The sequence below is a fragment of the Hyperolius riggenbachi genome, chromosome 8 (assembly GCF_040937935.1).
Source record: "Hyperolius riggenbachi isolate aHypRig1 chromosome 8, aHypRig1.pri, whole genome shotgun sequence".
NCBI lineage: Eukaryota > Metazoa > Chordata > Amphibia > Anura > Hyperoliidae > Hyperolius > Hyperolius riggenbachi.
The window spans coordinates 72,060,713-72,084,708 of NC_090653.1; the positions used below are offsets into that span (position 1 = coordinate 72,060,713).

The window sequence follows — 23,996 nt, forward strand, 5'->3', positions numbered from 1 at the left end:
GGATTTTTCAGCAAATATAAATAAATGTCATTCAGATGCTTTAAAGTGGAGCTGAACTCTTGCACAGGACAGAAGGAAAACAGAGAAATGTACCATGTATGTATTTAGAGAGCCTGTCTAATTCCCCCTCCTCTGTGTCTAATCACAAGTTGTAATTTATCTCTATACTGTGCCACCTGACTGCCACAACATCTAAGCTCATTTGAAAGCACAGGATGTTAAAAATATGTCTGCATCCATTAAAGCAGGAAGTAGATACACTGCAGATTTATTGCAGGATTTGTATCAGCTGTAACAAAGAAATGTTTTTATTTAAAGGTTATGTTGTTGCGTATCTTTTAGAGCAGAGAGGAAGTTCTAATATAGGTTCTCTAATTACAAAAGAACATCCAAAGTGGGTCTTGATAGGATGTTTGTAACTTACCTGTTCTCTTTTTTGGATGGGCTTCTTTCCATTGCACTGCCCTGCCACCTGTTTGTTGTTCCGACTGCAGCCAGTCGCACAGAGGACAAAGAAACAGCGCATGCTCTGGCCACTCCCACTCCCTGTAATTTCTCGCTCCTGCCTAGATGTGCACAGCAACTGAGGTCAGCACAGTGTTATGCATTCTCGACAAGTACCGGTCAGGGGCATAACTAGAAATCACTGGGCCCCTCTGCAAAACTTTGCATGGGGCCCACTCCCACCAAACCGACCATCCTAAACTCCCCCCCCCTGCTTTCTGCACAGGTAAACTGAGAACCAATGTAATTTAATCGGCTAGCGCACACTTGAATGTGTTTTACCCATGCAGATATAAACAGATAGCAGTGAAGCATTTTACTATCAATTACATTAACCTCTGTGATAAAACGTGCATGTTTTCACACATACAGACACACATGGTGTACAGAAAAGCAAACAGAAAACTGACAGACAGGTGTGCTCTCAGTCTCAGCTTATTACACTCACTCACACATCTCTGATGGAGCAGAACTGGCTCTGCAGACTTTTCCAGCATCACTACAGCACAGAGCACATGGGGAGGAGTAGAGGTTGGGGGCTGGGCACTGTACACAAGAGCCTGTTGCAGACTGAATAGGGACTGTCTACAAATTTTTGTCTGCAAAACTTTGTATGATTTCTTATCAGTGGCTGAGCAGATGCAGTTATTAGAACAATTGTGCACAGAGCATAAAGTTTTTTTCTCTCCTTGCCCTTAGTTGTCAGTATTTCAGGACAGGGCCCCCTGGGGCTTCAGGGCCCCCCTGCGGCTGCCTCCCTTGCAGGGTCTATTGTTACGCCCCTGGTACCGGGCGGTCATACATCAGCGTCATTTCTCAAGTATGCATGCCCAGAACACTATCGGCTGCTGTGCACATTCAGGCAGGAGCGCACATTACAGGAATTATTTGTTGAATGGAGGGCAGAGCAACACAACTGAAATGAGCCTATTCAAAACAGTGATCCCTAGTCAGAGTGTCGGACAAAATATTTTTTTTTTGGGGGGGGGCGCTTGATGACAACAGGCCTAGGGCACTGGAAAGTACAAATCCGGCCCTGTCTCTGCTGTGCATTGTGCATCCATTTTTGGGGGTTTGGTATGTTTTGTAGTGGTAATGTGGCATGTCGTGGGAGTGCTGCAAACTTTGGAAGCTGCATGTTTTGTGGGCCTTGGTAACTACTGTGGAGCCCACGTTTCATAGATATTGTAGGACCATACTGCATATATGTTGGATTGTGTGGGAGTCATGTTTCCTAATTCTATTGTGGAGATATGCAAGATAATTACTACCGTATATGTTATTTAGGAAATGTGTAAATCCTGGTTGTCACTGCATGTCACATCCCAGAAATCTTGGTTCTCTCCTAAGATCCAGCAAAGTGGATGGACCAGCTTGCTTCACACGTGTCCAGCGAGAGGTACACAGAAGGAAAAGGACAGTCATAAATAAACAATAAAATAACAAAATAATGAAAATAAATACTTTTTCAGTGTCCCCGTTACCTGCTGCATCTTTATCAGAAAACAATCAATGAAGTGTCGGGGGGATTGGGGGTCCAGGGTCCTCCTACTCTCCTCCACCTTCTCATGGACAAATGACTTTAAGGCAGCTACATGATGCATTCCTTGCTGATGAGGTCCTGGTATATGTTGAAGGAACGGCAAGCTGAAAAGAACCTTAGATAATGGATGAAAATTTGTTAAAAACAAAGATTTCATAGATTCAAGAAAATAATTACAAATGTTAGTCAAAATAAGTAGATACAAGAGGATGTTCTATTTTACTTGAAGAGTATTACTAAAGTTAAAAGATAAATGAGATATACAGAAGGGAAATCTTCTATTAGGGCTATTGACATAAAATTTACACCATATATTGGGAACAATCCATGAAATCCACACATACAAGTAAATAAAAAAATGAGTCCATAAATTATGTTATGTGCAGTAAAGAAAAAGTGCACTAGGAATAAGTACTGAACACATGAAGAAAAGGAGCTGCAAAAAGGTATGGAAAGCCAATAAACCCCACATTAGTATTCAGAAAGCAATCCACAATATTGTACACTATGAGGCCCTATTTACACTAATTTTTTGTGTTGAGTTGCATCTCATTTGTCAAAATGGGATGCTACGCAACTCATCGCAATGCAAATAGGGCCTCAGTGCAAAATAATATCAACTGGTTTAGTCCTATTTTATGGACTAAACAAAGGTTTCTTACCACCAAGGTATCACTCAAGAAGCATCTGCTGATGGGTAAAAGCAAAGACCTTTCCCAAGATCTTTGCAACTTTATTGTTGCAAAACATGCTGATGACATTGGTTATAGATGTATTTCTAAGCTTCTGAATGCTCAAGTGAGCACCGTTGGAGCCATAATCCAGAAAAGGAAAGAACATACTTTCTCCATTCTGGCCATGAACGAAGCAATAACTTCACTTGATTCCAATTGAAAATCTATGAAAATAACTAAAGACCAGTGTCAAGGGTGGGTCCCTCAAAACCTTCAAGATTTGAAGAACTCCGTCTAACCCCAACATGGCTGAGCTGGACATCATGGGCCTCTGCCACCTGAACAATACCAACCCACATGGCTCGTGATATGGGAGGACTCTGCAAGAGAGGAGCGGAAATCTTTCCCACCTCTTGAAGAACCTCTTGGTATAAATCATGGACAAGGAGGAGCTCATACCCAGCTGGGAGGTGGCTAACTACCCCATGCATATTATGGTAGGTCCTGAGTGGCTTTTGATGACATCTGGGTGTTTTTTTTTTAATCAAATCTCCACTTAGGATTTCGCTTTTTTCATCTGTATACTTCTATCTTCTCTTCTTTAACCTTTTTCATTCTTCTGTTTACTTCTTTCCTTTGACATAATCACCTTCTATATACTCCTATCTTCTGGCATTTTTATGTGTAAACGTTTTTCCTCTATTAAACGTCTTTGTTTTTAGTCTGCTCCTCCTCCATGTATTCTAATTTATTTTTTCTCAAATAAGGATTGCAGAACATCTATCGCCCACCGATCCCCGATACCCAAGCAGCCCACCCAATGGTGTTCAGATTCGGGCACTTCTGAACACTGAATGTTTGTCCCTGTTCAGCTAAACAGCGGTAAAACTGAACAGAGGCATATTTTAGCACCACTTCTTCTTTGTACTGTTGTACTAAATCTAATAAATAAAATCAATGAAGTCTAAAAGCAGATGCAGGTATAAAATATTGCAGTTGCAGGAACTCCAAGAGGCAGGGCAGTTTCTAGGCTAATTTGCACCAAGGGGGAGGGTGTAAAAATTGCACGTGGACTTGTGAACCCTTACTCTTTAGGGACAGTCACACAGCCACAGGTCACAAGTAGATCTGCCTACTTACTAGTGGTAGTGACCAGCTGCTCATCCAGGAGGAAGCAGGGACCAGGGAAAACACACAGGCAAAGAGAGCCCATAAAGTAAATTCCTCCATGGGCGCCGTGCACTGACAGCCTGCAGTACCGCTACAGGACATGGGTGTCATCACGCGGTGGTGATGTGATGATGACTTGACGTCGTAAGCAGGCAGCCAAAGGATGCCCAGGAGGAAGGAAGGTGATTGAGCTGGTAATCTTCTTTCTTCTTCCATTTGGCTGCACCGTGCGTCACCAGCTCCCTAGCGGTTATGTCCTTCTGCCTGCGCCCCCCTTCTTCAACTTGCCGGTCTGCGCCCTGCTCGCACTGCCCAAGAAACTGTCCTGCCAAGGGGACACTAGGCTTCCGGATCATAACTACAGGGGAGCAGCCCCTGAGATCGCAGATGGGCTCAGAGCTGCGGGGGAAGGCGGGTGGGGGACACACACCTAGTAACCTTCTCTTTCTCTAATACAGGGACTATGCTTCAGATCAGGTGTTTTTTGTGGCTACACCTGTTATGGTTATAGATCATCATGATGGCCACACTTGTTCTATGACCCTTGTGAGATGGGCCCCCAGGGCTGTGAAGTGCACCAAGGGGAGGCAAGCAGGGACGTAACAATAGGGGATGCAGCCCCTGCACCTTCAGGGCCCGCTCAGGGCTGTTTTGGGGGGCAGGACGGGTCGCAACATGAGAGGAAAGCGTGGCCGCACATCGGTGGGGAGGAGGGACACTCCCCCCTCACCTCGGGCTCTCCCCTGAGCGCGCTCCCCTCCTGCATTTATCAGTGGCAGTGGGCGGTGGACATGAACACATACCTCCCTGCGTTCCACGTGCCAGAAGTTCCAATCTCTAAGTGTCTGATGCTACTTCCTGCTTAAAAAGGAAGTAGCGTGAAGCACTTAGAGATGGACTTCCGCGGTGGATGGAGTTATGTGTCCTGCTGCCGCCCGCTGCCACTGATAACTGGGGGGGGGGGGGGGGGCGATAGAGCCCGGTGATTTTTTTTTTGCAGTGGGGCCTGGGGATTTCTAGTTATGCCCCAGGAGGCAAGGGAAGGGTTGTAAACATTGCGGGGCCTCATGAATTGTTATTACACCACTGCTAGGCTGTTAATTGGTGCTCATCCAGATTCCGGATATTCAGGTAGCCCGGATATCCGACCATTTTTAAAGGACTTACGAGGCCAAATTAGTCAAAAAAGTTAATTACCTGTATAATCGTTTACTGCACGGAGGACGCCGTCCGCGCCCTCCGTGCCGATCCACCGGGTCCCCCCGCTCATTAGCCCCCCGGGCCGGCTCCCGACCCCACGGCCCGGGTCGGGCTCCCCTGCCTCTCCCAAAATGGCCGCTTCCTCTGGTCGCGGCTGCGCAGTCCGCATAGCCGCGAGTGCGGCTGCGCAGCTCTAGGGCCAACCTAGATCAGACCCGCCGGTCAGCACAGCATGGAACAGCAGCTTGGTTCCGTATGCTGCTGATGAGAAGAGGGTCGGCGCTCTCCGCACCCTGAAGTCCCGGTCCTCCACTGCGCCTGAAGCCTCCCGCCGCCGCTGCTGCTGATCTCTGCCCCACGTGGGGACCACGTGGAGCAAAAATTCAACACACGACAGGCCGCTCTCACCGCCGCCTCCGCCGGGCTCCCAGCAGCAGTTCGATCCACCCACTGCAGCTGGTGCAGCCCTCCACCATCACCGCTGAGCAGCCCTCTGCCGCCTCCTCAGGCCCCCCAAGTCCACCCACGTGAAGGAGCCCGCTACCGCTGGGCTACTGCTGAGCAGCCCTCTGCCACCTCCGCAGGCCCCACAAGTCCACCCACGTGGAGGAGCCCGCTACCACTGGACTACTGCTTGCACCACCACCCAGGAGCCCATTCATCCACCGCACTGAGACACAAGAACTCCAGGTTCCACAGACCGCAGCATCTGCACCCCTCACAGACTCCACGGAAAGGGTAAGAGCCTAACTCTCTCTAAGACCCCTCAGTGGGCCTGCTCTCTCCCCCACACATGGTTGTCATCCCCTTGCCCAGCCTGCTGCTGCTGCATGCCCTGAACTGTGTGTACGCTGGATGTGAACTCTTGCTGAACCCAGTGCTGACTACTGAACTTTGTGTCTGGCCAGCTTGAACCTAGTTTGCTAACCTGGTGCTCTGCTGAACTTTGTGTCTAGCTTGCTAACCTGGTACTTTGCTGAATTCAGTGCTGACTGCTGAACTTTGTGCCTGGTACTTTGCTGAACTCAGTGCTGACTGCTGAACTTTGTGTCTGGCCGGCTTGAACCTAGCTGCTAACCTGGTGCTTTGCTGAACCTTGTGTCTAGCCTGCTAACCTGGTACTGTGCGGACTGCTGAACTTTGTTGCTTTGATGCCAGCTGAACCTAGCTTGCTAACCGGTACCTGCTGCTTGCAGCCCCCTTGTTGTACCTGCTGTTTTTTTTTTTTTTTTCCATCCTCCTGAACTCCTAACTAGTAGCTGCTTTTCGGGGTATCTGCTGCCCGCATATCCCTGAGCTGTGCTGTTACCGCTGACCTTCTGCTGTGTCCACACTGAACTTTTTCAAACTTATGCTGGACGCTGTCTGACTTGTGCACACTCAGGAGAGGTATACGGAAGGCCTCCACTGTGATGCCATGCTCTACCACCCCTCCCTGGCGATCCACCAACTCTCGCCCCCACACCAAGGTCCATGGCCCACTCACTGCTACGCGCACCACGTACACCAGGGAGCAGCTCCTGCAGTGGGAACCACGTGTCCCCTCTCCCCCTGCAGCCAGGCTCCTGTCCAAACTAGTCTGGAATTACATACGACAGACCCTGGATCCGGCCCTGGACCTCTGGGCAGGTCGGCGGCGCAGAGGCTGTCGGGCAGGAGCCCGTGTGAGGCTTAAGAGGAAAGGTCTACGATCAGCCATCCCCTCAGTCCTCCTGGCAAATGTGCGGTCCCTTCCTAACAAGCTGGATGAACTTCGCCTCCTCTGTGACAGGAGAGACCTCAGCAAGACAACTCCAGTCCTCTGTTTCACGGAAACATGGCTACATGGGGACATACCTGAGAACGCTCTCCAGCTCCCAGGCTACAGCCTCACTCGGGCAGATCGAGACCCGGGACTCTCCGGGAAAAAAAGAGGTGGGGGTATCTGCTTTTATATCAGCTCATCATGGTGCCCCTCCTCAACAGTTCTCACCAGGAAGTGCTCCCCTGACCTTGAACTCATACTACTCAACTGCAGGCCATCATACTCTCCACGCGAGTTCTCCTCCTACGTCCTTGTCGGAGTGTACATTCCTCCTGACGCTGATGCCAAATCTGCCCTGCTGGAGCTAAGTGCGACCATCTCGTGGTGGGAGACATCCCAGCCAGACTCACTATTCGTGATCATGGGGGACTTCAACAAGGCCAATCTTCGCCGGGAAATGCCACACTACCACCAGCACGTGGCTTGCCCCACCAGGGGTACGAACACCCTCGATCAATGCTACACAGCACTGAAGAGTGCCTACAAGGCTGTCCCAGAGGCGGCTCTGGGCTCCTCCGATCACTGCCTAGTCCATCTTATCCCCACCTACAGGAGACGCCTAGAATCGGCAAAACGGACCCTCAAGACCGTCAAAGTATGGACGGATGAGGCCAAGCTTAAACTCCAGGCATGTTTCGACTGCACTGACTGGGAGACCCTGGAAGCGCCAAACCTGGATGTGTGGGCTGACAACGTTGCCTCATACATTGGCTTCTGTGAGGACTCCTGCATACCAAGTAAATCCTTCAAGGTCTACCCGAACAACAAGCCGTGGTTCACCAACAAGCTACGGCAACTCCGGAGGCAGAAGGAAGTCGCACACAGGTCCGGCAACCTGGTTGACTACAGGAGGGCGAGGAACGACCTTAATCGGGAACTGAGGGCCGCCAAAGGGGAATATGCTGAGAGGATGGAGCAAAACCTGCGCTCAAACGACTCACGGGCTGTATGGAGGGGGCTCAGGACTGCCACCAACTACAACCCCCCCCCCCCCTCAACACGCACCACCCAGCCCAGAACTAGCAGAAGAACTTGGAAAGTTCTACTGCAGGTTTGAGAGACAGGAAGAATTGGGGGAGCACCTGGAACCTCTCACTCCCCCTCCACGCACCGAGGAGTACATTACGAGCCCACTCCCCTCCCCAGCGGTGGGAGAGGCTGATGTCCTGCAACTCCTGTCAACACTAAACATCAGGAAAGCCCCTGGCCCTGACGGTGTGACTCCAGCCTGCCTGAAAACTTGCGCCAGGCAGCTTGCTCCCATCCTCTCCTCCGTTTTCACCAAGTCACTAAGGGAAGGAAAGGTCCCCGCCTGCTTCAAGAGATCGACCATCATCCCGGTCCCTAAGAAACAGGGAGGTTCCGAGCTTAACAACTTCAGACCAGTGGCCCTCACGTCCGTCATAATGAAAACCTTGGAGCGAGCAGTTCTATCCAACCTCAAACTCTCCACCTTGCCCCTTCTGGATCCCTATCAGTTCGCGTATAGGGCAAACAGGTCCACTGACGACGCAGTAAACATCTGCCTTGAATCTATCTATGACCACCTGGATAGACCAGACACGTACGCAAGAATCCTACTCCTGGACTTCAGCTCGGCGTTCAACACCATCTGCCCACGCATTCTGCAGGAAGAACTAGCTGCACTGGGAGTGCACCCAAGCCTACGACTCTGGATCACAGACTTTCTCACCAACAGGACCCAAGTCGTCAGGCTGGGGGACATCAAATCACGAAGTATGACCACAAACACAGGTGCACCCCAAGGATGTGTCCTGTCTCCACTGCTGTTCTCCCTTTACACAAACAAATGCAGATCCAGGGCAGACTCAGTTAAGGTCATCAAGTTCGCCGATGATACTACTATCATTGGACTTGTCACCAAGAACAATATCCAGGAATACTGTCAGCAGGTGGAGAGAATCTCCCTCTGGTGCAAGGAGAACAGGCTGGTGCTAAACACTGCAAAAACCGTCGAGCTAATTGTCGACTTCAGAAGGTCCGCTTCCACCCCACCCCCAATTCACATCGATGGTACGGAGGTGGCAAGAGTACCCTGCGCTCGCCTCCTGGGAACCACAATCTCCAGTGACCTCACCCGGAGGCCCAACATCACCGCGATACAGAGAAAAGCCCAGCAGAGACTGTACTTCCTCCGCCAGCTGAGGAAGTTTGGCATGACCCAAGAGATTCTGACCAACTTCTACTCCGCTACCATTGAGTCGATCCTCTGCTCATCCATTCTGGTCTGGTACGCTGGCGCAACCGCCAGCGACAGGCACTCACTTCAGAGGGTCATCAGGGCGGCGGAGAGGGTCATTGGGAGACCTCTCCCCTCACTTGCCCTCCTACACAACAAAAGACTGAGATCGAGGGCCCTGAAGATCGCTAACGACCCCTCTCACCCGGGCCACTGCTACTTTAGTCCGATGCCACTGGGACGAAGGCTTCGGGCCATCTCCACAAAGACGGCTAGGCATAGTAATTCCTTCTTTCCCTCAGCCGTCAGCCTCCTGAACTCCCTCAACATACTCCCCACCAGGGCACCCCCATGCAATATAGAACTGTCACGGACAGAGCCAACTGCTGCCCTAGTATGCAAACTGTTAACGCGAATGTAATGTACAATGTAAATACAAATGGAAAGCAAATGTAAACGTCTGCTACTGACATGTGTAATTGTAACTGTAACCGTCTGCTACTGACATGTGTAAGTGTAAATTTTTTTCTGTTCCTCCCTTCTGAGCCAAATGTAGTGTGCCAAACCCAATTCCGGGCATGACCCAGTCATGCTTGGCGAAATAAACGATTCCTGATTCCTGAACCTCCCCGATCCACGCTACGTAGCGTGGATCGGATTCCAGATTCCGGATAGCTATAGAAACCTGGATAGCTATCTGCGGATATTTGGCCGCATGACCCAGATATCCGCGGATATTGCGGATATCCGGATCAGAAATACTGTAACCTAGAAGTTAGGTTAGGGATTAGGGAATAGGAGGATTACTGTGTTATTGTGAGTTAGTACTGTAGTACTGCAGTCAGTGTGTTAGTAGTTGTTAGAGTAGTAGTAGTACTGTGTTAGCTTTCTACAGAAGTGCTGTGCTGTGAGCAGTGCCGTGTGCACTAGTGTCTTCTCCTCTGCTGTCTGACTGTCACTTGGCACGTGTCACGTGACATGTGCCAATTTCCACGTGCCACGTCCGGCATGCTCCTGGCACACGTTACACCTGCTGCTGCTGCATTGCCCTGCTCCTGCTGCCTGTGCAGCTCCCACCGCCAGGCCATGGTGCCACAGGCTACTGATACCACCTATATTTAACCCAAAACACAATTGCTGCGTAATTTTGTGGAGGTGTCTGGGCTGAAAACTGCCATTTCCCAGTTGTGCGGTTGGACTTTGGACACAATGTGGGCTGCATGGCCGCTGTCTGCAACCTAGGCCTGATGTTAATTGACAGCCATTTTTTTTTGGGGGGGGGGGGATTTTAAGTCCCCACATCATCAATTAGTGTTCCCCTTTAAAAAATAATGACGCTATATGCCTCATTTACCCTTAAAGAGACTCTGTAACTTTAAAAAGATCCCCTGGGGGGTACTCACCTCGGGTGGGGGAAGCCTCCGGATCCTAATGAGGCTTCCCACGCCGTCCTGCATCCCACGGGGGTCTCGCTGCAGCCCTCTGAACAGCCGGCGACAGGCCCGACTGTAATTTCAATATTTACCTTTGCTGGCTCCAGCGGGGGCGCTGTGGCTGCTCTCGGCTCCGAAGTAGACGGAAATACCCAATCTCCGTCGGGTCCGCTCTACTGCGCAGGCCCCGGAGACTTGCGCCTGCGCAGTAGAGCGGACCCGACGGCGATCGGGTATTTCCGCCTACTTCGGAGCCGACAGCCGTCAGAGCGCCTGCGCAGGAGCCGGGAAGGTAAATATTACGTCACGGCTGTACGGAGGGCTGCAGCGAGACCCCGTGGGACAGAGGACGGCGTGGGAAGCCTCATTAGGATCCTGAGGCTTCCCCCACCCGAGGTGAGTACCCCCCAGGGAACGGTTTGCCGTTACAGTTCCTCTTTAAAAACGTTAAAGCAGTTTAAAGGGCACTTCCTTTTTCTCTATCCGGATATCCGAATCCGCCCGAATAGCCCGGATAATGTGTCCGGATATCTGCGTGAACGCGGATACCTGAAAGTTCGGATTTGGATATCCGATCCGGAACTGGATATCTGGGTATCCGGATCCAGATCAATTCGGATTTTAAAAAGGGGTTTCCGAGCACCACTATGTGGTGGCAATAGTATACAATAACAAAACAGATAGAATCTGGCAAATCACTTTATGTTCATTTCAAGAAAGGTCACTTATGTATTGACAAGGCTATTATGTGCTCATCACATATGAATGATGTATTTAAAAACTAGTACTATTGTATGCATGCACTGGAAACAAATATTTTACTCACCAAACCCCATAAGGAATTCATAAAGCGAATGATCCCATTGATGTGACTGAGCAACGATAGAAAAAGTTTATCACTGAACTCAAAGCGACTTCCAAACACAACAGAGCAGATGATGTTGGATACGGCACAGCTCATGAAGAACATAGGATCAAATGGCGTCCCTGTGTACAAACAGAATGGTATAACATTAACATGCATAAGTGAGAACATGGAGCCAAACTATTACAGACAGGCAATGAAAAAATCAATCACAATCAATCAGCAATATCTGTTGGAAGTATCAACAGGATTATTACCTAAACTGCAGTATAGTAAAACAACCACAAGATGTCACTGTGTGTAAAAGCGATGATAATTGCATTGTTATTTCCTGTATTCATTCTGTGTTCCACTCTGTTCTATGTATGCTGCATTTCCTGATTGTGGTGTATGATATGGAAGCAGGAGATTTGGGCGCATGAGACAAGTGGACAAAAAGGGCGCCCCATTCACTCCCATTATAAATATCGTTTAATGGGCGCCGAACAGGGAAAAAAAGGCGCTGGAGCTTATTAACGTTTTACAAACGCCGCCCGAAAAGATAATAAATCACTATTTCTAAAACATTTCTAAAACATTATTATCCACCCCAAAAAATTATTTACATTTTTTTATTTACATTTTTTATTTATTAATGTTTGTAAAACATTATTATCCATAGGGGGTCTTAGGTTTAAGCACCACCAGGGGAGTCTTAGGTTTAGGCACCACCAGGGGGGTCTTAGGTTTAGGCACCACCAGGGGGGTCTTAGGTTTAGGCACCAACAGGGGGGTCTTAAGTTTAGGCACCACCAGGGGGGTCTTAGGTTTAGGCACCACCAGGGGGGTCTTAGGTTTAGGCACCACCAGGGGGGTCTTAGGTTTAAGCACTAACAGGGGGGTCTTAAGTTTAGGCACCAACAGGGGGGTCTTAGGTTTAGGCACCACCAGGGGGGTCTTAGGTTTAGGCACCACCAGGGGGGTCTTAAGTTTAGGCACCAACAGGGGGGTCTTAAGTTAAGGCACCACCAGGGGGGGTCTTAGGTTTAGGCACCACCAGGGGGGTCCTAGGTTTAGGCACCAACAGGGGGGTCTTAGGTTTAGGCACCACCAGGGGGGTCTTAGGTTTAGGCACCACCAGGGGGGTCTTAGGTTTAGGCACCACCAGGGGGTCTAGGGGTTAGGGATAGGTACAGGGAGGGTTTTTAACAAACGTAAATATAAGTTTCAGTTTAGAAACAGGGAAGATTAACGTTTTAAGAATTGCCGATCTCATACACATTATTTAATGATTTATAAATTCTTAAAACACTATTTGTAAACGAAATTCTAAACAATATTTTTATAAACGATAATACTGCTTATCGTTTACACCACGTGCCCTTTTTTCCCGACGCCCTTTTTTGATGTACGCATATACAGTATCTCTGTATGTATTTGTTTAAGGTATCATCAGGAGAAATTAAAGTAAATCTCATTTACTTACCTGGGGCTTTCTCCAGGGGCTGGGAAAAAAGGGTGCAGGCAGCTAGTGGACAAAAAGGGTGCCGCCATTCACTCCCATAATAAATATCGTTTAATGGGCGCCGAACAGGAAAAAAGGGCGCCGGAGATAAATAACGTTTTACAAACGGCGCCCAGAGATTTTTAATGTTTTATAACTGTGCTTGTGATGATTTACGTTTAGAAAATGCACCCGTGACGAATAACGTTTATAAAAATACTAAACATATTTAACCTATTTAACTAAAACATTATTTAACATTTTATCCCTTACTGCTTGTAAAACATTATTATTCACAAACTAAAGCGATCAGTGCGTAACTTTAAATTGCAATATATTTTTTACTGTCACTATTTGTAAAACATTATTCTCCACACAATAAAGCGATCACTAAGGGGGGCGGTTAGGTTTAGGCACCACCAGGGGAGTCTTAGGTTTAGGCACCACCAGGGGGGTCTTAGGTTTAGGCACTACTAGGGGAGTCTTAGGGTTAGGCACCACCAGAGGGGTCTAGGGGTTAGGGATAGGTACAGGGAGGGTTCTGTGTGAGAGTAGGTTTAGGTATAGTTTTAATAAAATTTTAGTAATACTTACTAATGTTTTACAGCACTTATTACAAACGTAGGTATATTTATATCATCGTTATAAACAATATTTTCAGATTTTATTATAAGAAGAAAAGATAAATGAAGGTTAATCACAATAATATACAATTATAACGATTAAACATATATTATAATTTTTTTAACAAACGTAATTATAAGTTTCACTTTTGAAACAGAGAAGATTAACGTTTTAACTATTGCCGATTTGTACGCTAAATACAAAACAATATTATTGTTTACACCCCGCGCCCTTTTTTCCCGACGCCCTTTTTGTACGTACTCCTTTCTCCAGCCCCTCGCAGCTGTCTGTCCCTGCACGGTGCAGAGGACGACCTCATCCGTGAAAAACTGCGCAGGCGCAGAACCACAAGAAAGAGCCAATCGCACTCTTCTCGCACACCACCCTTAATCAGAAGAAAGGGGGGTGAGGTGTGCAGGGCTTGTCTCCGGATACCACAGAGAGTAGTCGTAGTAGATCAAAATGGAAGTCCGCACCACCTCTTTAGGATAAATCTTTGTTTTATTAGTATCAAAAGCACATTAAAAAGAACCAGTAGGCAAGACAGTCCGCTGTTTCGGGCTCCTGCCCTTCTTCATGTTGCCAGGTTCTGAATACATGTTCAAACACATCACATATATATACACCACCAGAGCAACCAATCAGATTCAATATTCAAATAGGAGGACCTGATGGGGAACTGCTCATTTAATTATAACACTCCGCCTACCCATGTATCTCTCTGGGACATCAGTATCCTTTATGAAACACTGAGCATATAGTTAAAGATCTCAATTTTACCTCATGTAGGATAAATATGAATACAGGCAATGTCCCCAGATGGATCACAAAGTTCCCCTGGCTATAGATCGCCTTCACCTCATTCAAAAAGTGTATCACCAGTTTGTAAACAAACTGCGTGATCACTGTCCAATCCAAACGCTATACGTGTCCGCGTCATGGTCCGCAATATGCCCACATCACGTGGATGCCTTAGCCGGCCAATCAAAAATAGGTACGCGTCAGATGACGCTTATGACGCGGCCAAACGTACGCATGGCCAGACATGCCAACCAATAGGACCATGCGTAATGCGTCAACCAATCTCGCGGTATTGATGCGGCCGTACAAACGCAAAAAAACGCAAAAAAACGCCTGTCAAATGACGAACAAAAGTACACAGTGTTAATGTGACCATGCGAATGTGCAAAGAACGCCTATCCAATAAATACGCAATACCGATACGGCCATGCGAACGCGCAAAAACGCCGATCAGAAGTCAAAATAAAGGCACAAAAACTCACCCCAAGCAAGATACCATTATGTTAAAGGGGAGAGTGTGTGTCACAAACACATGCAATTTAGGGAAGCAAATGCGATAATATTAGGGATGGGAAGAATCCACAATTTCTGCGAATCCGAATCCGGATCCGAATCTAAAAAGGTTCTCGAATATCTCGAACCTTTCGAATCCCGAATCTAACGAATCCTGCACATAAAAATTGTGCGATCCGTGGTATAGTTGCCCGCAGTATAGGTACCCAGGCATAGGTAGCGAGGTAAAGGTGCCTTCAGTATAGCTAGCTAGGTATTGGTGCCTTCAATATTGGTAGCTTTCAGTATAGGTAGCAAGGTATAGGGGCCTTCAGTATAGGTAGCAGGGTTTATGGGCCTTCAGTATAGGTAGCAGGGTATATGGGCCTTCAGTATAGGTAGCAGGGTATATGGGCCTTCAGTATAGGTAGCAGGGTATATGGGCCTTCAGTATAGGTAGCAGGGTATATGGGCCTTCAGTATAGGTAGCAGGGTATATGGGCCTTCAGTATAGGTAGCAGGGTATATGGGCCTTCAGTATAGGTAGCAGGGTATATGGGCCTTCAGTATAGGTAGCAGGGTATATGGGCCTTCAGTATAGGTAGCAGGGTACATGTGCCTTCAGTATCGGTAGCAAGGTATAGGGGCCTTCAGTATAGATAGCACAGTACATGTGCTTTCAGTATTGGTAGGTAACTAGGTATAGGGGCCTTCAGTATAGGTAGCAGGGTATATGTGCCTTCAGTATAGGTAGCAGGGTATATGTGCCTTCAGTATAGGTAGGTAGCTAGGTATAGGGGCCTTCAGTATAGGTAGTAAGGTACATGTGCCTTCAGTGTAGGTAGGTAGGTAAAGGGACCTTCAGTATAGGTAGCAGGGTATAGGGCCTTAAGTATAGGTAGGTAGGTATGTAGGTAGGTAGGTATAGGGGCCTTTAGGTAGGTAGGTAGGTAAAGGGACCTTCAGTATAGGTAGCAGGGTATAGGGCCTTAAGTATAGGTAAGTATGTAGGTAGGCAGGTATAGGTGCCTTTAGGTAGGTAGGTACGTATAGGGGGCCTGTAGGTAGGTAGGTAGGTAGGTATTGAGGCCTGTAGGTAGGTATAGTGGCCTGTAGGTAGGTATAGGGGCCTTTAGGTAGGTAGGTAGGTATAGGGGCCTTTAGGTAGGTAGGTACGTATAGGGGGCCTTTAGGTAGGTATAGGGGGCCTTTAGGTAGGTGGGTATAGCGGCCTGTAGGTAGGTAGGTAGGTAGGTAGGTATAGCAGCCTGTAGGTAGGTAAGGATAGTGGCCGGTAGGTAGGTAGGTAGGTATAGTGGCCTGTAGGTAGGTAGGTAGGTATAGCAGCCTGTAGGTAGGTAGGTAGGTAGGTAGGTAGGTATAGCAGCCTGTAGGTAGGTAAGGATAGTGGCCGGTAGGTAGGTAGATAGGTAGGTAGGTATAGTGGCCTGTAGGTAGGTATAGTTGCCTGTAGGTAGGTATAGTGTCCGGTAGGTAGGTAGGTATAGGTGCCTTTAGGTAGGTAGGTAGGTATGTATAGGGGGCCTGTAGGTAGGTGGGTGGGTAGGTAGGTAGGTATTGAGGCCTGTAGGTAGGTATAGTGGCCTGTAGGTAGGTAGGTATAGGGGCCATTAGGTAGGTAGGTAGGTAGGTATAGGGGCCTTTAGGTAGGTATAGGGGCCTTTAGGTAGGCAGGTAGGTGCGTATAGGGGGCCTTTAGGTAGGTATAGGGGCCTGTAGGTAGGTAGGTATAGCGGCCTGTAGGTAGGTAGGGATAGTGGTAGGTAGGTAGGTAGGTAGATAGAACCCCCCTCCCCCGCCAACCCCCCCACGGCCCCCTCCATCCCCCTCCGTCCCCCGTGCCTCCTCCGCTCACCCCTGCATAATCTACTCACCTTTCCCGTGGAGCGCAGAGCGGCAGACCTCTTCGTTACTTCTCTGTTCCCTCTAGTGGCCGGACCGGCTCTTACTAATGACGTCATTGTAAGAGCCGGTCACTAGGGGGAACCAGGAAGTCGGCGAGAGGTCTGCCGCTCTGCGCTCCGCTATGGATAGGTAAATGGATGCGGGCAGGGGGGGCGAGCGGAGGAGGCGCGGGGGGGTCGGAGGAGGACGAGCGCGAGCGGCGGATGCGCGGCGATGCGGCGTCGGGATTCGGCGGATTCGTATAGTGGAAAATGGCGTCGGGATTCGAATCCACGAATCTCGAATATTTCCTAATATTCGAGGGATTCGTTGATTCGCCGGATTCGTCGTCCCACCCCTAGATAATATATAGCCAGGAAAACACACATAACTCTATTAGTTAATATTGGTTGCTATATTCTAAAATTTAAAATTAATATAACAAAGACCCCTAAGTGAACTCTTAAATAAACATATGAACAACATGAACAGATCAACTACCAATCAAGGCGTAAGTCATAGTCCCTATTTAATCCAGAGTTAATCGTATCCAGTTCCCTAATCCACCTAGATTCCATTTTAAGAAGTTTGGACAGCCTATCACCTCCTTTTTTATCTAGGGGGACACTACCAATGATACATACTTTAAGTTGGCTGACATTATGTCTAAAAAGGGTAAAGTGTTCTGACACAGCTTGATCACTATTATGATTACGTATGGCAGATTTGTGCGATGCCAGTCTGTCTTTGAGCCTTTGGGTCGTTTGACCTACATAACATTTACCACAAGGGCATTTAAGTAAATAGACTACCCAGCTGGAATCGCACGAATATCTGCCATGTATCTTATATTTCTTTCCACTAGTAGGATGTGATATAGTATCACCCCGAATAAGGCTATTACAGATGTGGCAATTGAGACACGGAAAGGTGCCACAACGTCCCTTATTAATGGCTTGGTTGGTAATATCTGAGTGTACAAGTTTACTGCGAAGGGAAGGAGGTCTTTTATAGCAAAACATAGGTGGCCATTTAAATTCAGATATATATGGCAATGAGTCACCCAAAATACTCCAATTATGTTTGATACATTTTTCAACATGATGGCTAACAGTATTAAAAGTAGATACCAACATGACTCTATCCATTTTAGAATTTTTTGAATTTCTAGGCTTTTTGTTGGTCATATGTTGTTTCTGTAGTTGTTCATTAAGTATTCTGTCTGGATAGCCTCTCTGTCTAAACCTTCCCACCATCTCAGCAAGTCTTGTATCCTGGTTATCTTTTTCACTGACAATCCTGTTTATTCTCTGAAACTGTCCTCCCGGAATGTTGTTAACCATATGTCTGGGATGAAAGCTGCTAAAATGCAAAATGGCATTGCGGTCTGTTTGCTTCCTGTACAAGTCAGTAAGCAATTTACCGTCTCTCTTGTATATCTTAGTATCCAAGTACGAGATGCCCTCGAGGTCAAAATTGGCGGTCAACTTAATCTCATGACACCTCTCATGCAGCGAGTCAATAAATTCCAAAAGGGTCGAGTGTGGCCCCGCCCACAAACAAAAGACATCATCGATGTAGCGAAACCAACACCGTGCATGTCGGGAAAAAAATGGGGAAGTATACACATGGGCCTCCTCATAGAGGCCCATATATAGATTCGCATATACAGGGGCCACACTCGACCCCATGGCCGTACCCCTACACTGCAAATAAAAACTGTCATTAAAAAGAAAGTAATTCTCCCTCAAAATAATATTCAACATATTGACCAAGAATGACCTCTGGGCACTATCATAATCAGAATATGCAAAAAGATAATGCTCGATCGCCTCCACACCCCCATCATGTGGGATGGAGGTGTAGAGGCTTTCGACATCAAGTGTAACAAGCAGCCAATCATCACCGACATCATCTAATTTGCTGATCTCGCCTAAAAAATAACCAGTATCTCTAACATAAGATGGTAAACAATTAACATAGGGCTGAAGAATGCGATCTAAAAATCTTGCCATAGGGGAAAAAATAGAATCAGTGGCTGCCACTATCGGTCGTCCAGGAGGGAGCAGTGGATTCTTATGGATCTTGGGCAATGCATACAGCAATGGAGTAGATGGATGCCGATTAATGAGGAAGTGAGAAACATCATCACCAATGAGGCCGTTAACCAAGGCTCCATTCACCAAGTTCTCAACTCTCTCCATAATAGACAAAATCGGATTACCATCCAATTTCCTATATACATTGTCATCAGATAATTGATCCATAATTTCTTTAATATAGTAGTCCCTATCCATAATGACCACTGCTCCCCCCTTGTCTGCTGGACGTATAATAATCTCAGTATTAGCCTCCAAACCTCTCAAGGCCTTCCTCTCTTCTGAGGTCAGGTTATGGTTTACTAGATATTCACCCCTCTTGGTAGATTTCTCTACTCTCTTTATATCATTAGTAACCCGTTTGATAAACAGATCAATGGCCGGGTGACTACTTGGTGTAAATGCACTTTTATTGCGAAGACCAACTTCTTTAAGAGATAGGCTATTCCCATCAGAGGGTGCTGTAAACCTAAAGATAGGATCAGATCGGGGAGTCCCAAAAAAGTTCTTAAGCTTAAGGGTACGAAAAAAACGATTAAGTTCAATGTCCAACGAGAAAAAATCGGGACCATGAGTTGGGCAAAATGACAGTCCATATTCCAGGATCTGTTTTTCAACATTGGATAACGTATAAGATGAAATGTTAATAACAAGAGACACATCACCTATCTTCTCCTCAGTTGGATTAGACTCCTCTGTTTTGAGGTTCCGGCGTTTGTGTTTCCTGCCGCCACGTCTACTTCTCCTCTTCCCCTCTCGGGTGTCGGATCCCGTGAGGACAAAAAATCAGATGTGGAGCCACCAGCCATAGAACTCTCATCACCAGAGGGATTATTATTTTTCTTCTGTTTGTTGCCACTTTTTTTAAATTTGCGTCCTCTCCCCTTAAATGGATGGTTATTAAAGGGTTTCCTTCCTCCAGAGCCACGTTTTTGCCAGTTGTACACGTAGCCATGTAGATAATCATTCTGATCCCGTTTGTACTTGGATCTCTTTGTCTCCTCAAGGCTATCTGAGAATTTTTTTATCTTGGCGTCCAAACTCTCTAGGTATTGTTGAAATTCATCATTTGAGAGGGCCATTTTAAGCTCACTTTCAAAGCCACTCATTTTAATCTCCAGCCTTGGCAATTCTTGATGTATTCTTGCTATCATGTGTACCATTGAGTCAAAGGAAGCTTTATTCCAAATCTTGGCCCAAACTGAGGTAAAATCACTTTTATGACCAACAAAAAGCCTAGAAATTCAAAAAATTCTAAAATGGATAGAGTCATGTTGGTATCTACTTTTAATACTGTTAGCCATCATGTTGAAAAATGTATCAAACGTAGAATGGAGTATTTTGGGTGACTCATTGCCATATATACCTGAATTTAAACGGCCACCTATGTTTTGCTATAAAAGACCTCCTTCCCTTCGCAGTAAACTTGTACACTCAGATATTACCAACCAAGCCATTTATAAGGGACGTTGTGGCACCTTTCCGTGTCTCAATTGCCACATCTGTAATAGCCTTATTCGGGGTGATACTATATCACATCCTACTAGTGGAAAGAAATATAAGATACATGGCAGATATTCGTGCGATTCCAGCTGGGTCGTCTATTTACTTAAATGCCCTTGTGGTAAATGTTATGTAGGTCAAACGACCCAAAGGCTCAAAGACAGACTGGCATCGCACAAATCTGCCATACGTAATCATAATAGTGATCAAGCTGTGTCAGAACACTTTACCCTTTTTAGACATAATGTCAGCCAACTTAAAGTATGTATCATTGGTAGTGTCCCCCTAGATAAAAACGGAGGTGATAGGCTGTCCAAACTTCTTAAAATGGAGTCTAGGTGGATTAGGGAACTGGATACGATTAACTCTGGATTAAATAGGGACTATGACTTACGCCTTGATTGGTAGTTGATCTGTTCATGTTGTTCATATGTTTATTTAAGAGTTCACTTAGGGGTCTTTGTTATATTAATTTTAAATTTTAGAATATAGCAACCAATATTAACTAATAGAGTTATGTGTGTTTTCCTGGCTATATATTATCGCATTTGCTTCCCTAAATTGCATGTGTTTGTGACACACACTCTCCCCTTTGACATAATGGTATCTTGCCTGGGGTGAGTTTTTGTGCCTTTATTTTGACTTCTGATCGACGTTTTTGCGCGTTCGCATGGCCGTATCGGTATTGCGTATTTATTGGATAGGCGTTCGCATGGTCACATTAACACTGTGTACTTTTGTTCGGCATTTGACAGGCGTTTTTTTGCGTTTGTACGGCCGCATCAATACCGCGAGATTGGTTGACGCATTACGCATGGTCCTATTGGTTGGCATGTCTGGCCATGCGTACGTTTGGCCGCGTCATAAGCGTCATCTGACGCGTACCTATTTTTGATTGGCCGGCTAAGGCATCCACGTGATGTGGGCATATTGCGGACCATGACGCGGACACGTATAGCGTTTGGATTGGACAGTGATCACGCAGTTTGTTTACAAACTGGTGAAACACTTTTTGAATGAGGTGAAGGCGATCTATAGCCAGGGGAACTTTGTGATCCATCTGGGGACATTGCCTGTATTCATATTTATCCTACATGAGGTAAAATTGAGATCTTTAACTATATGCTCAGTGTTTCATAAAGGATACTGATGTCCCAGAGAGATACATGGGTAGGCGGAGTGTTATATTTAAATGAGCAGTTCCTGATCAGGTCCTCCTATTTGAATATTGAATCTGATTGGTTGCTCTGGTGTATATATATGTGATGTGTTTGAACATGTATTCAGAACCTGGCAACATGAAGAAGGGCAGGAGCCCGAAACAGCGGACTGTCTTGCCTACTGGTTCTTTTTAATGTGCTTTTGATACTAATAAAACAAAGATTTATCCTAAAGAGGTGGTGCGGACTTCCATTTTGATCTACAGGCGCAGAACCACTGCGCCCGCGCAGTATGCCGCGGACAATGTCGGCTTGATTGACAGTGGCGCTTCACACAGGTGCAGTAAGGACGACCTCGAGGTCGTCCTCTGCACCGTGCGGGGACCCCGGGTCGGCAACTGCGAACAGACCGCTTTTGCCTGATGACTCCTTTCTGGTGAATGCTCCCCACATTGTGATTATTTTCTGGTGACTTGGAGAAGTGTGGGAATGTTGGGGAGGAGGGTTCTGGAGGAATGTTGGGTGGGTGGTCCGAGAGGTGCGTTGGGTTGGAAGGTCGTTGGGGGGGGGGGCATACAAAAAATTTGCTATGGGGCCCAGTCATTTATAGCTACGCCCCTGTGTGACAGTATTGTATTTTATACACAAAAGTTCCATGCTACTAATCATGCCTTAGGTCTTGTTCACATTATAAAATCGCCAGTGCTATTGCAAGCACTGAGCGATTTATAGAGTGCTTTTCGAAGCGCTTTTTTCTTCGCTCTGTGCTTAGAAAAGAGCTTTTGCTCAATGATTAATTTTGACACTTCCTGACGTTAGGCAGGAAGTGAACTCTTGTAGCCGGAAATGAATAAATACAATGTATTTATTCATTAACGTGCTCAGGAAATCGCAATTCAAAGCGCTTGTTCAAGCTCTTTGTGATTTCCCTATACTTTCTGTTGAACACAAACGCTCAGAAAATGGTACAGGTAGCATGTTTGCTATTCAATAGAAAGTGGAGTGTTCATATATGAACACTCCCATAGGAAATCAATCATTGCACAAGAGCTTTTAAAAAGATTTCCAAAATCGCCAGTGTTTTTTAAAAATTATGCAAATGCTCAGTGTGAACAAGCCCTGAGGGCCAGTTTCCACTAGAGCGAATCTGCATGCGTTTTCTGCATGCAGATTCGCATAACCAATACAAGTGGACGGGGCTGTTTCCACTTGTCACGAATTCTGTGCGGTCTGCTGTGCAGAAAAAATCTGCACGGCAGAACCGTCAGAATTCGCATGCCGCACACCCGCACACGAATCGCCGGTAATTTAATAGGAAGACCGCAAGTGTTTTTGTCTTACGGTTTTCCATGCGTTTTCACGTGTGTTGTCACTTAAAAACCCATGGCAATGGTTACCGGCATTGACATGGTTAAAATCGCATACCGCAAACCGCAAGCGATTCCGCGCGAAAATGCACATGGAAACGCGAATGAATCCGCACCCGCATGCGGATTCATTGACGCGTTTTCCACGACAGAATCGCAACGCACAATTGGAAACAGGCCCTTACCATCTGGACTTAGCAATGGCATAGCTTAATGACAAATAAGGCTCCGAAGGGAAAAGAAAAGTAAACCTGTTAACACTTCAGGCACTGTAACTTCTCTTTGTATAATAAAATCTCAGAGTCAATGATATTCCTATTATTATGTTCCACATACAACTGTACACTGATTGATCTGAAACGAGATTACGGGAGAAAAGACCCTCATGCTTTGTGTATTACTGCTTCTCCTCATGTTCCAGCCAAAGGAAATTTGGACAAACCAGGCACCAGCATAGGCTGTAATGTGAATTACATCAAAAAACGAAGCCCAAATTGCTATAAAAACAGCGTAATTCAGCCACCAGCAATAGCTGGCGCCCAAATTACGTCCTACTCCAGAGTCCACAGCGGCCTGCAGGGGGAATAGTAATTCATGCCACCGGGACTTTTGCAAGAGCAGGGTGAGCCATTTTTCAGCTTTACCCTGCCCCCAAATTTCCTGATGCCTTTATTACATGTACAGGATCTTCTCAAAAAATTAGCATATTGTGATAAAGTTCATTATTTTCTGTAATGTACTGATAAACATTAGACTTTCATATATTTTAGTGTAACGATCGGTGTAACACAGAGAGGATCTGATTACCGGTGAACTGCAGTCTCACCAGGAATACAGAATATACCCGATTATTGGTGATCTGCAGTATCACCGATAATCAGATATATCTACTAACCTCTGGACACCAGAGAGAACAAGTGAGTGTTAGATGCAACAGTATACTTTGAGTACTTCTCCAGAAGTATGTTCCTTCCTACGGCCTAGACTCTCCAGGGGGGAGGAGCTAGGCTGAGGGTAGGAAGGACAGAGCGTGAGTGACACCCTAGAGGGAGGGTGTCACTAACAGGTCTGGGAACTGCCTCTAACAGTAAGGCCAGTTCTCGAGGTCGGCAAGCCAGGTCGTTAACACACAGACAGATAAGGTACAGATTCAGGAGGCAGATACGGAA

At 46.7% G+C, this 23,996-nt stretch overlaps 1 protein-coding gene across 1 annotated transcript in view; it reads right to left on the minus strand.

The window, feature by feature from the left end:
- Window positions 1–23,996, minus strand: part of LOC137528909 (cytochrome P450 2G1-like) — a 49,834-nt gene that overhangs the window by 10,998 nt on the left and 14,840 nt on the right. The window contains exons 4-5 of the mRNA XM_068250673.1: window positions 11,355–11,515; window positions 1,989–2,162 (exon numbers count right to left, since the gene is read on the minus strand). Of these exons, the coding sequence (XP_068106774.1) occupies window positions 1,989–2,162; window positions 11,355–11,515 (335 nt within the window). The remainder of the gene's footprint in view (window positions 1–1,988; window positions 2,163–11,354; window positions 11,516–23,996) is intronic.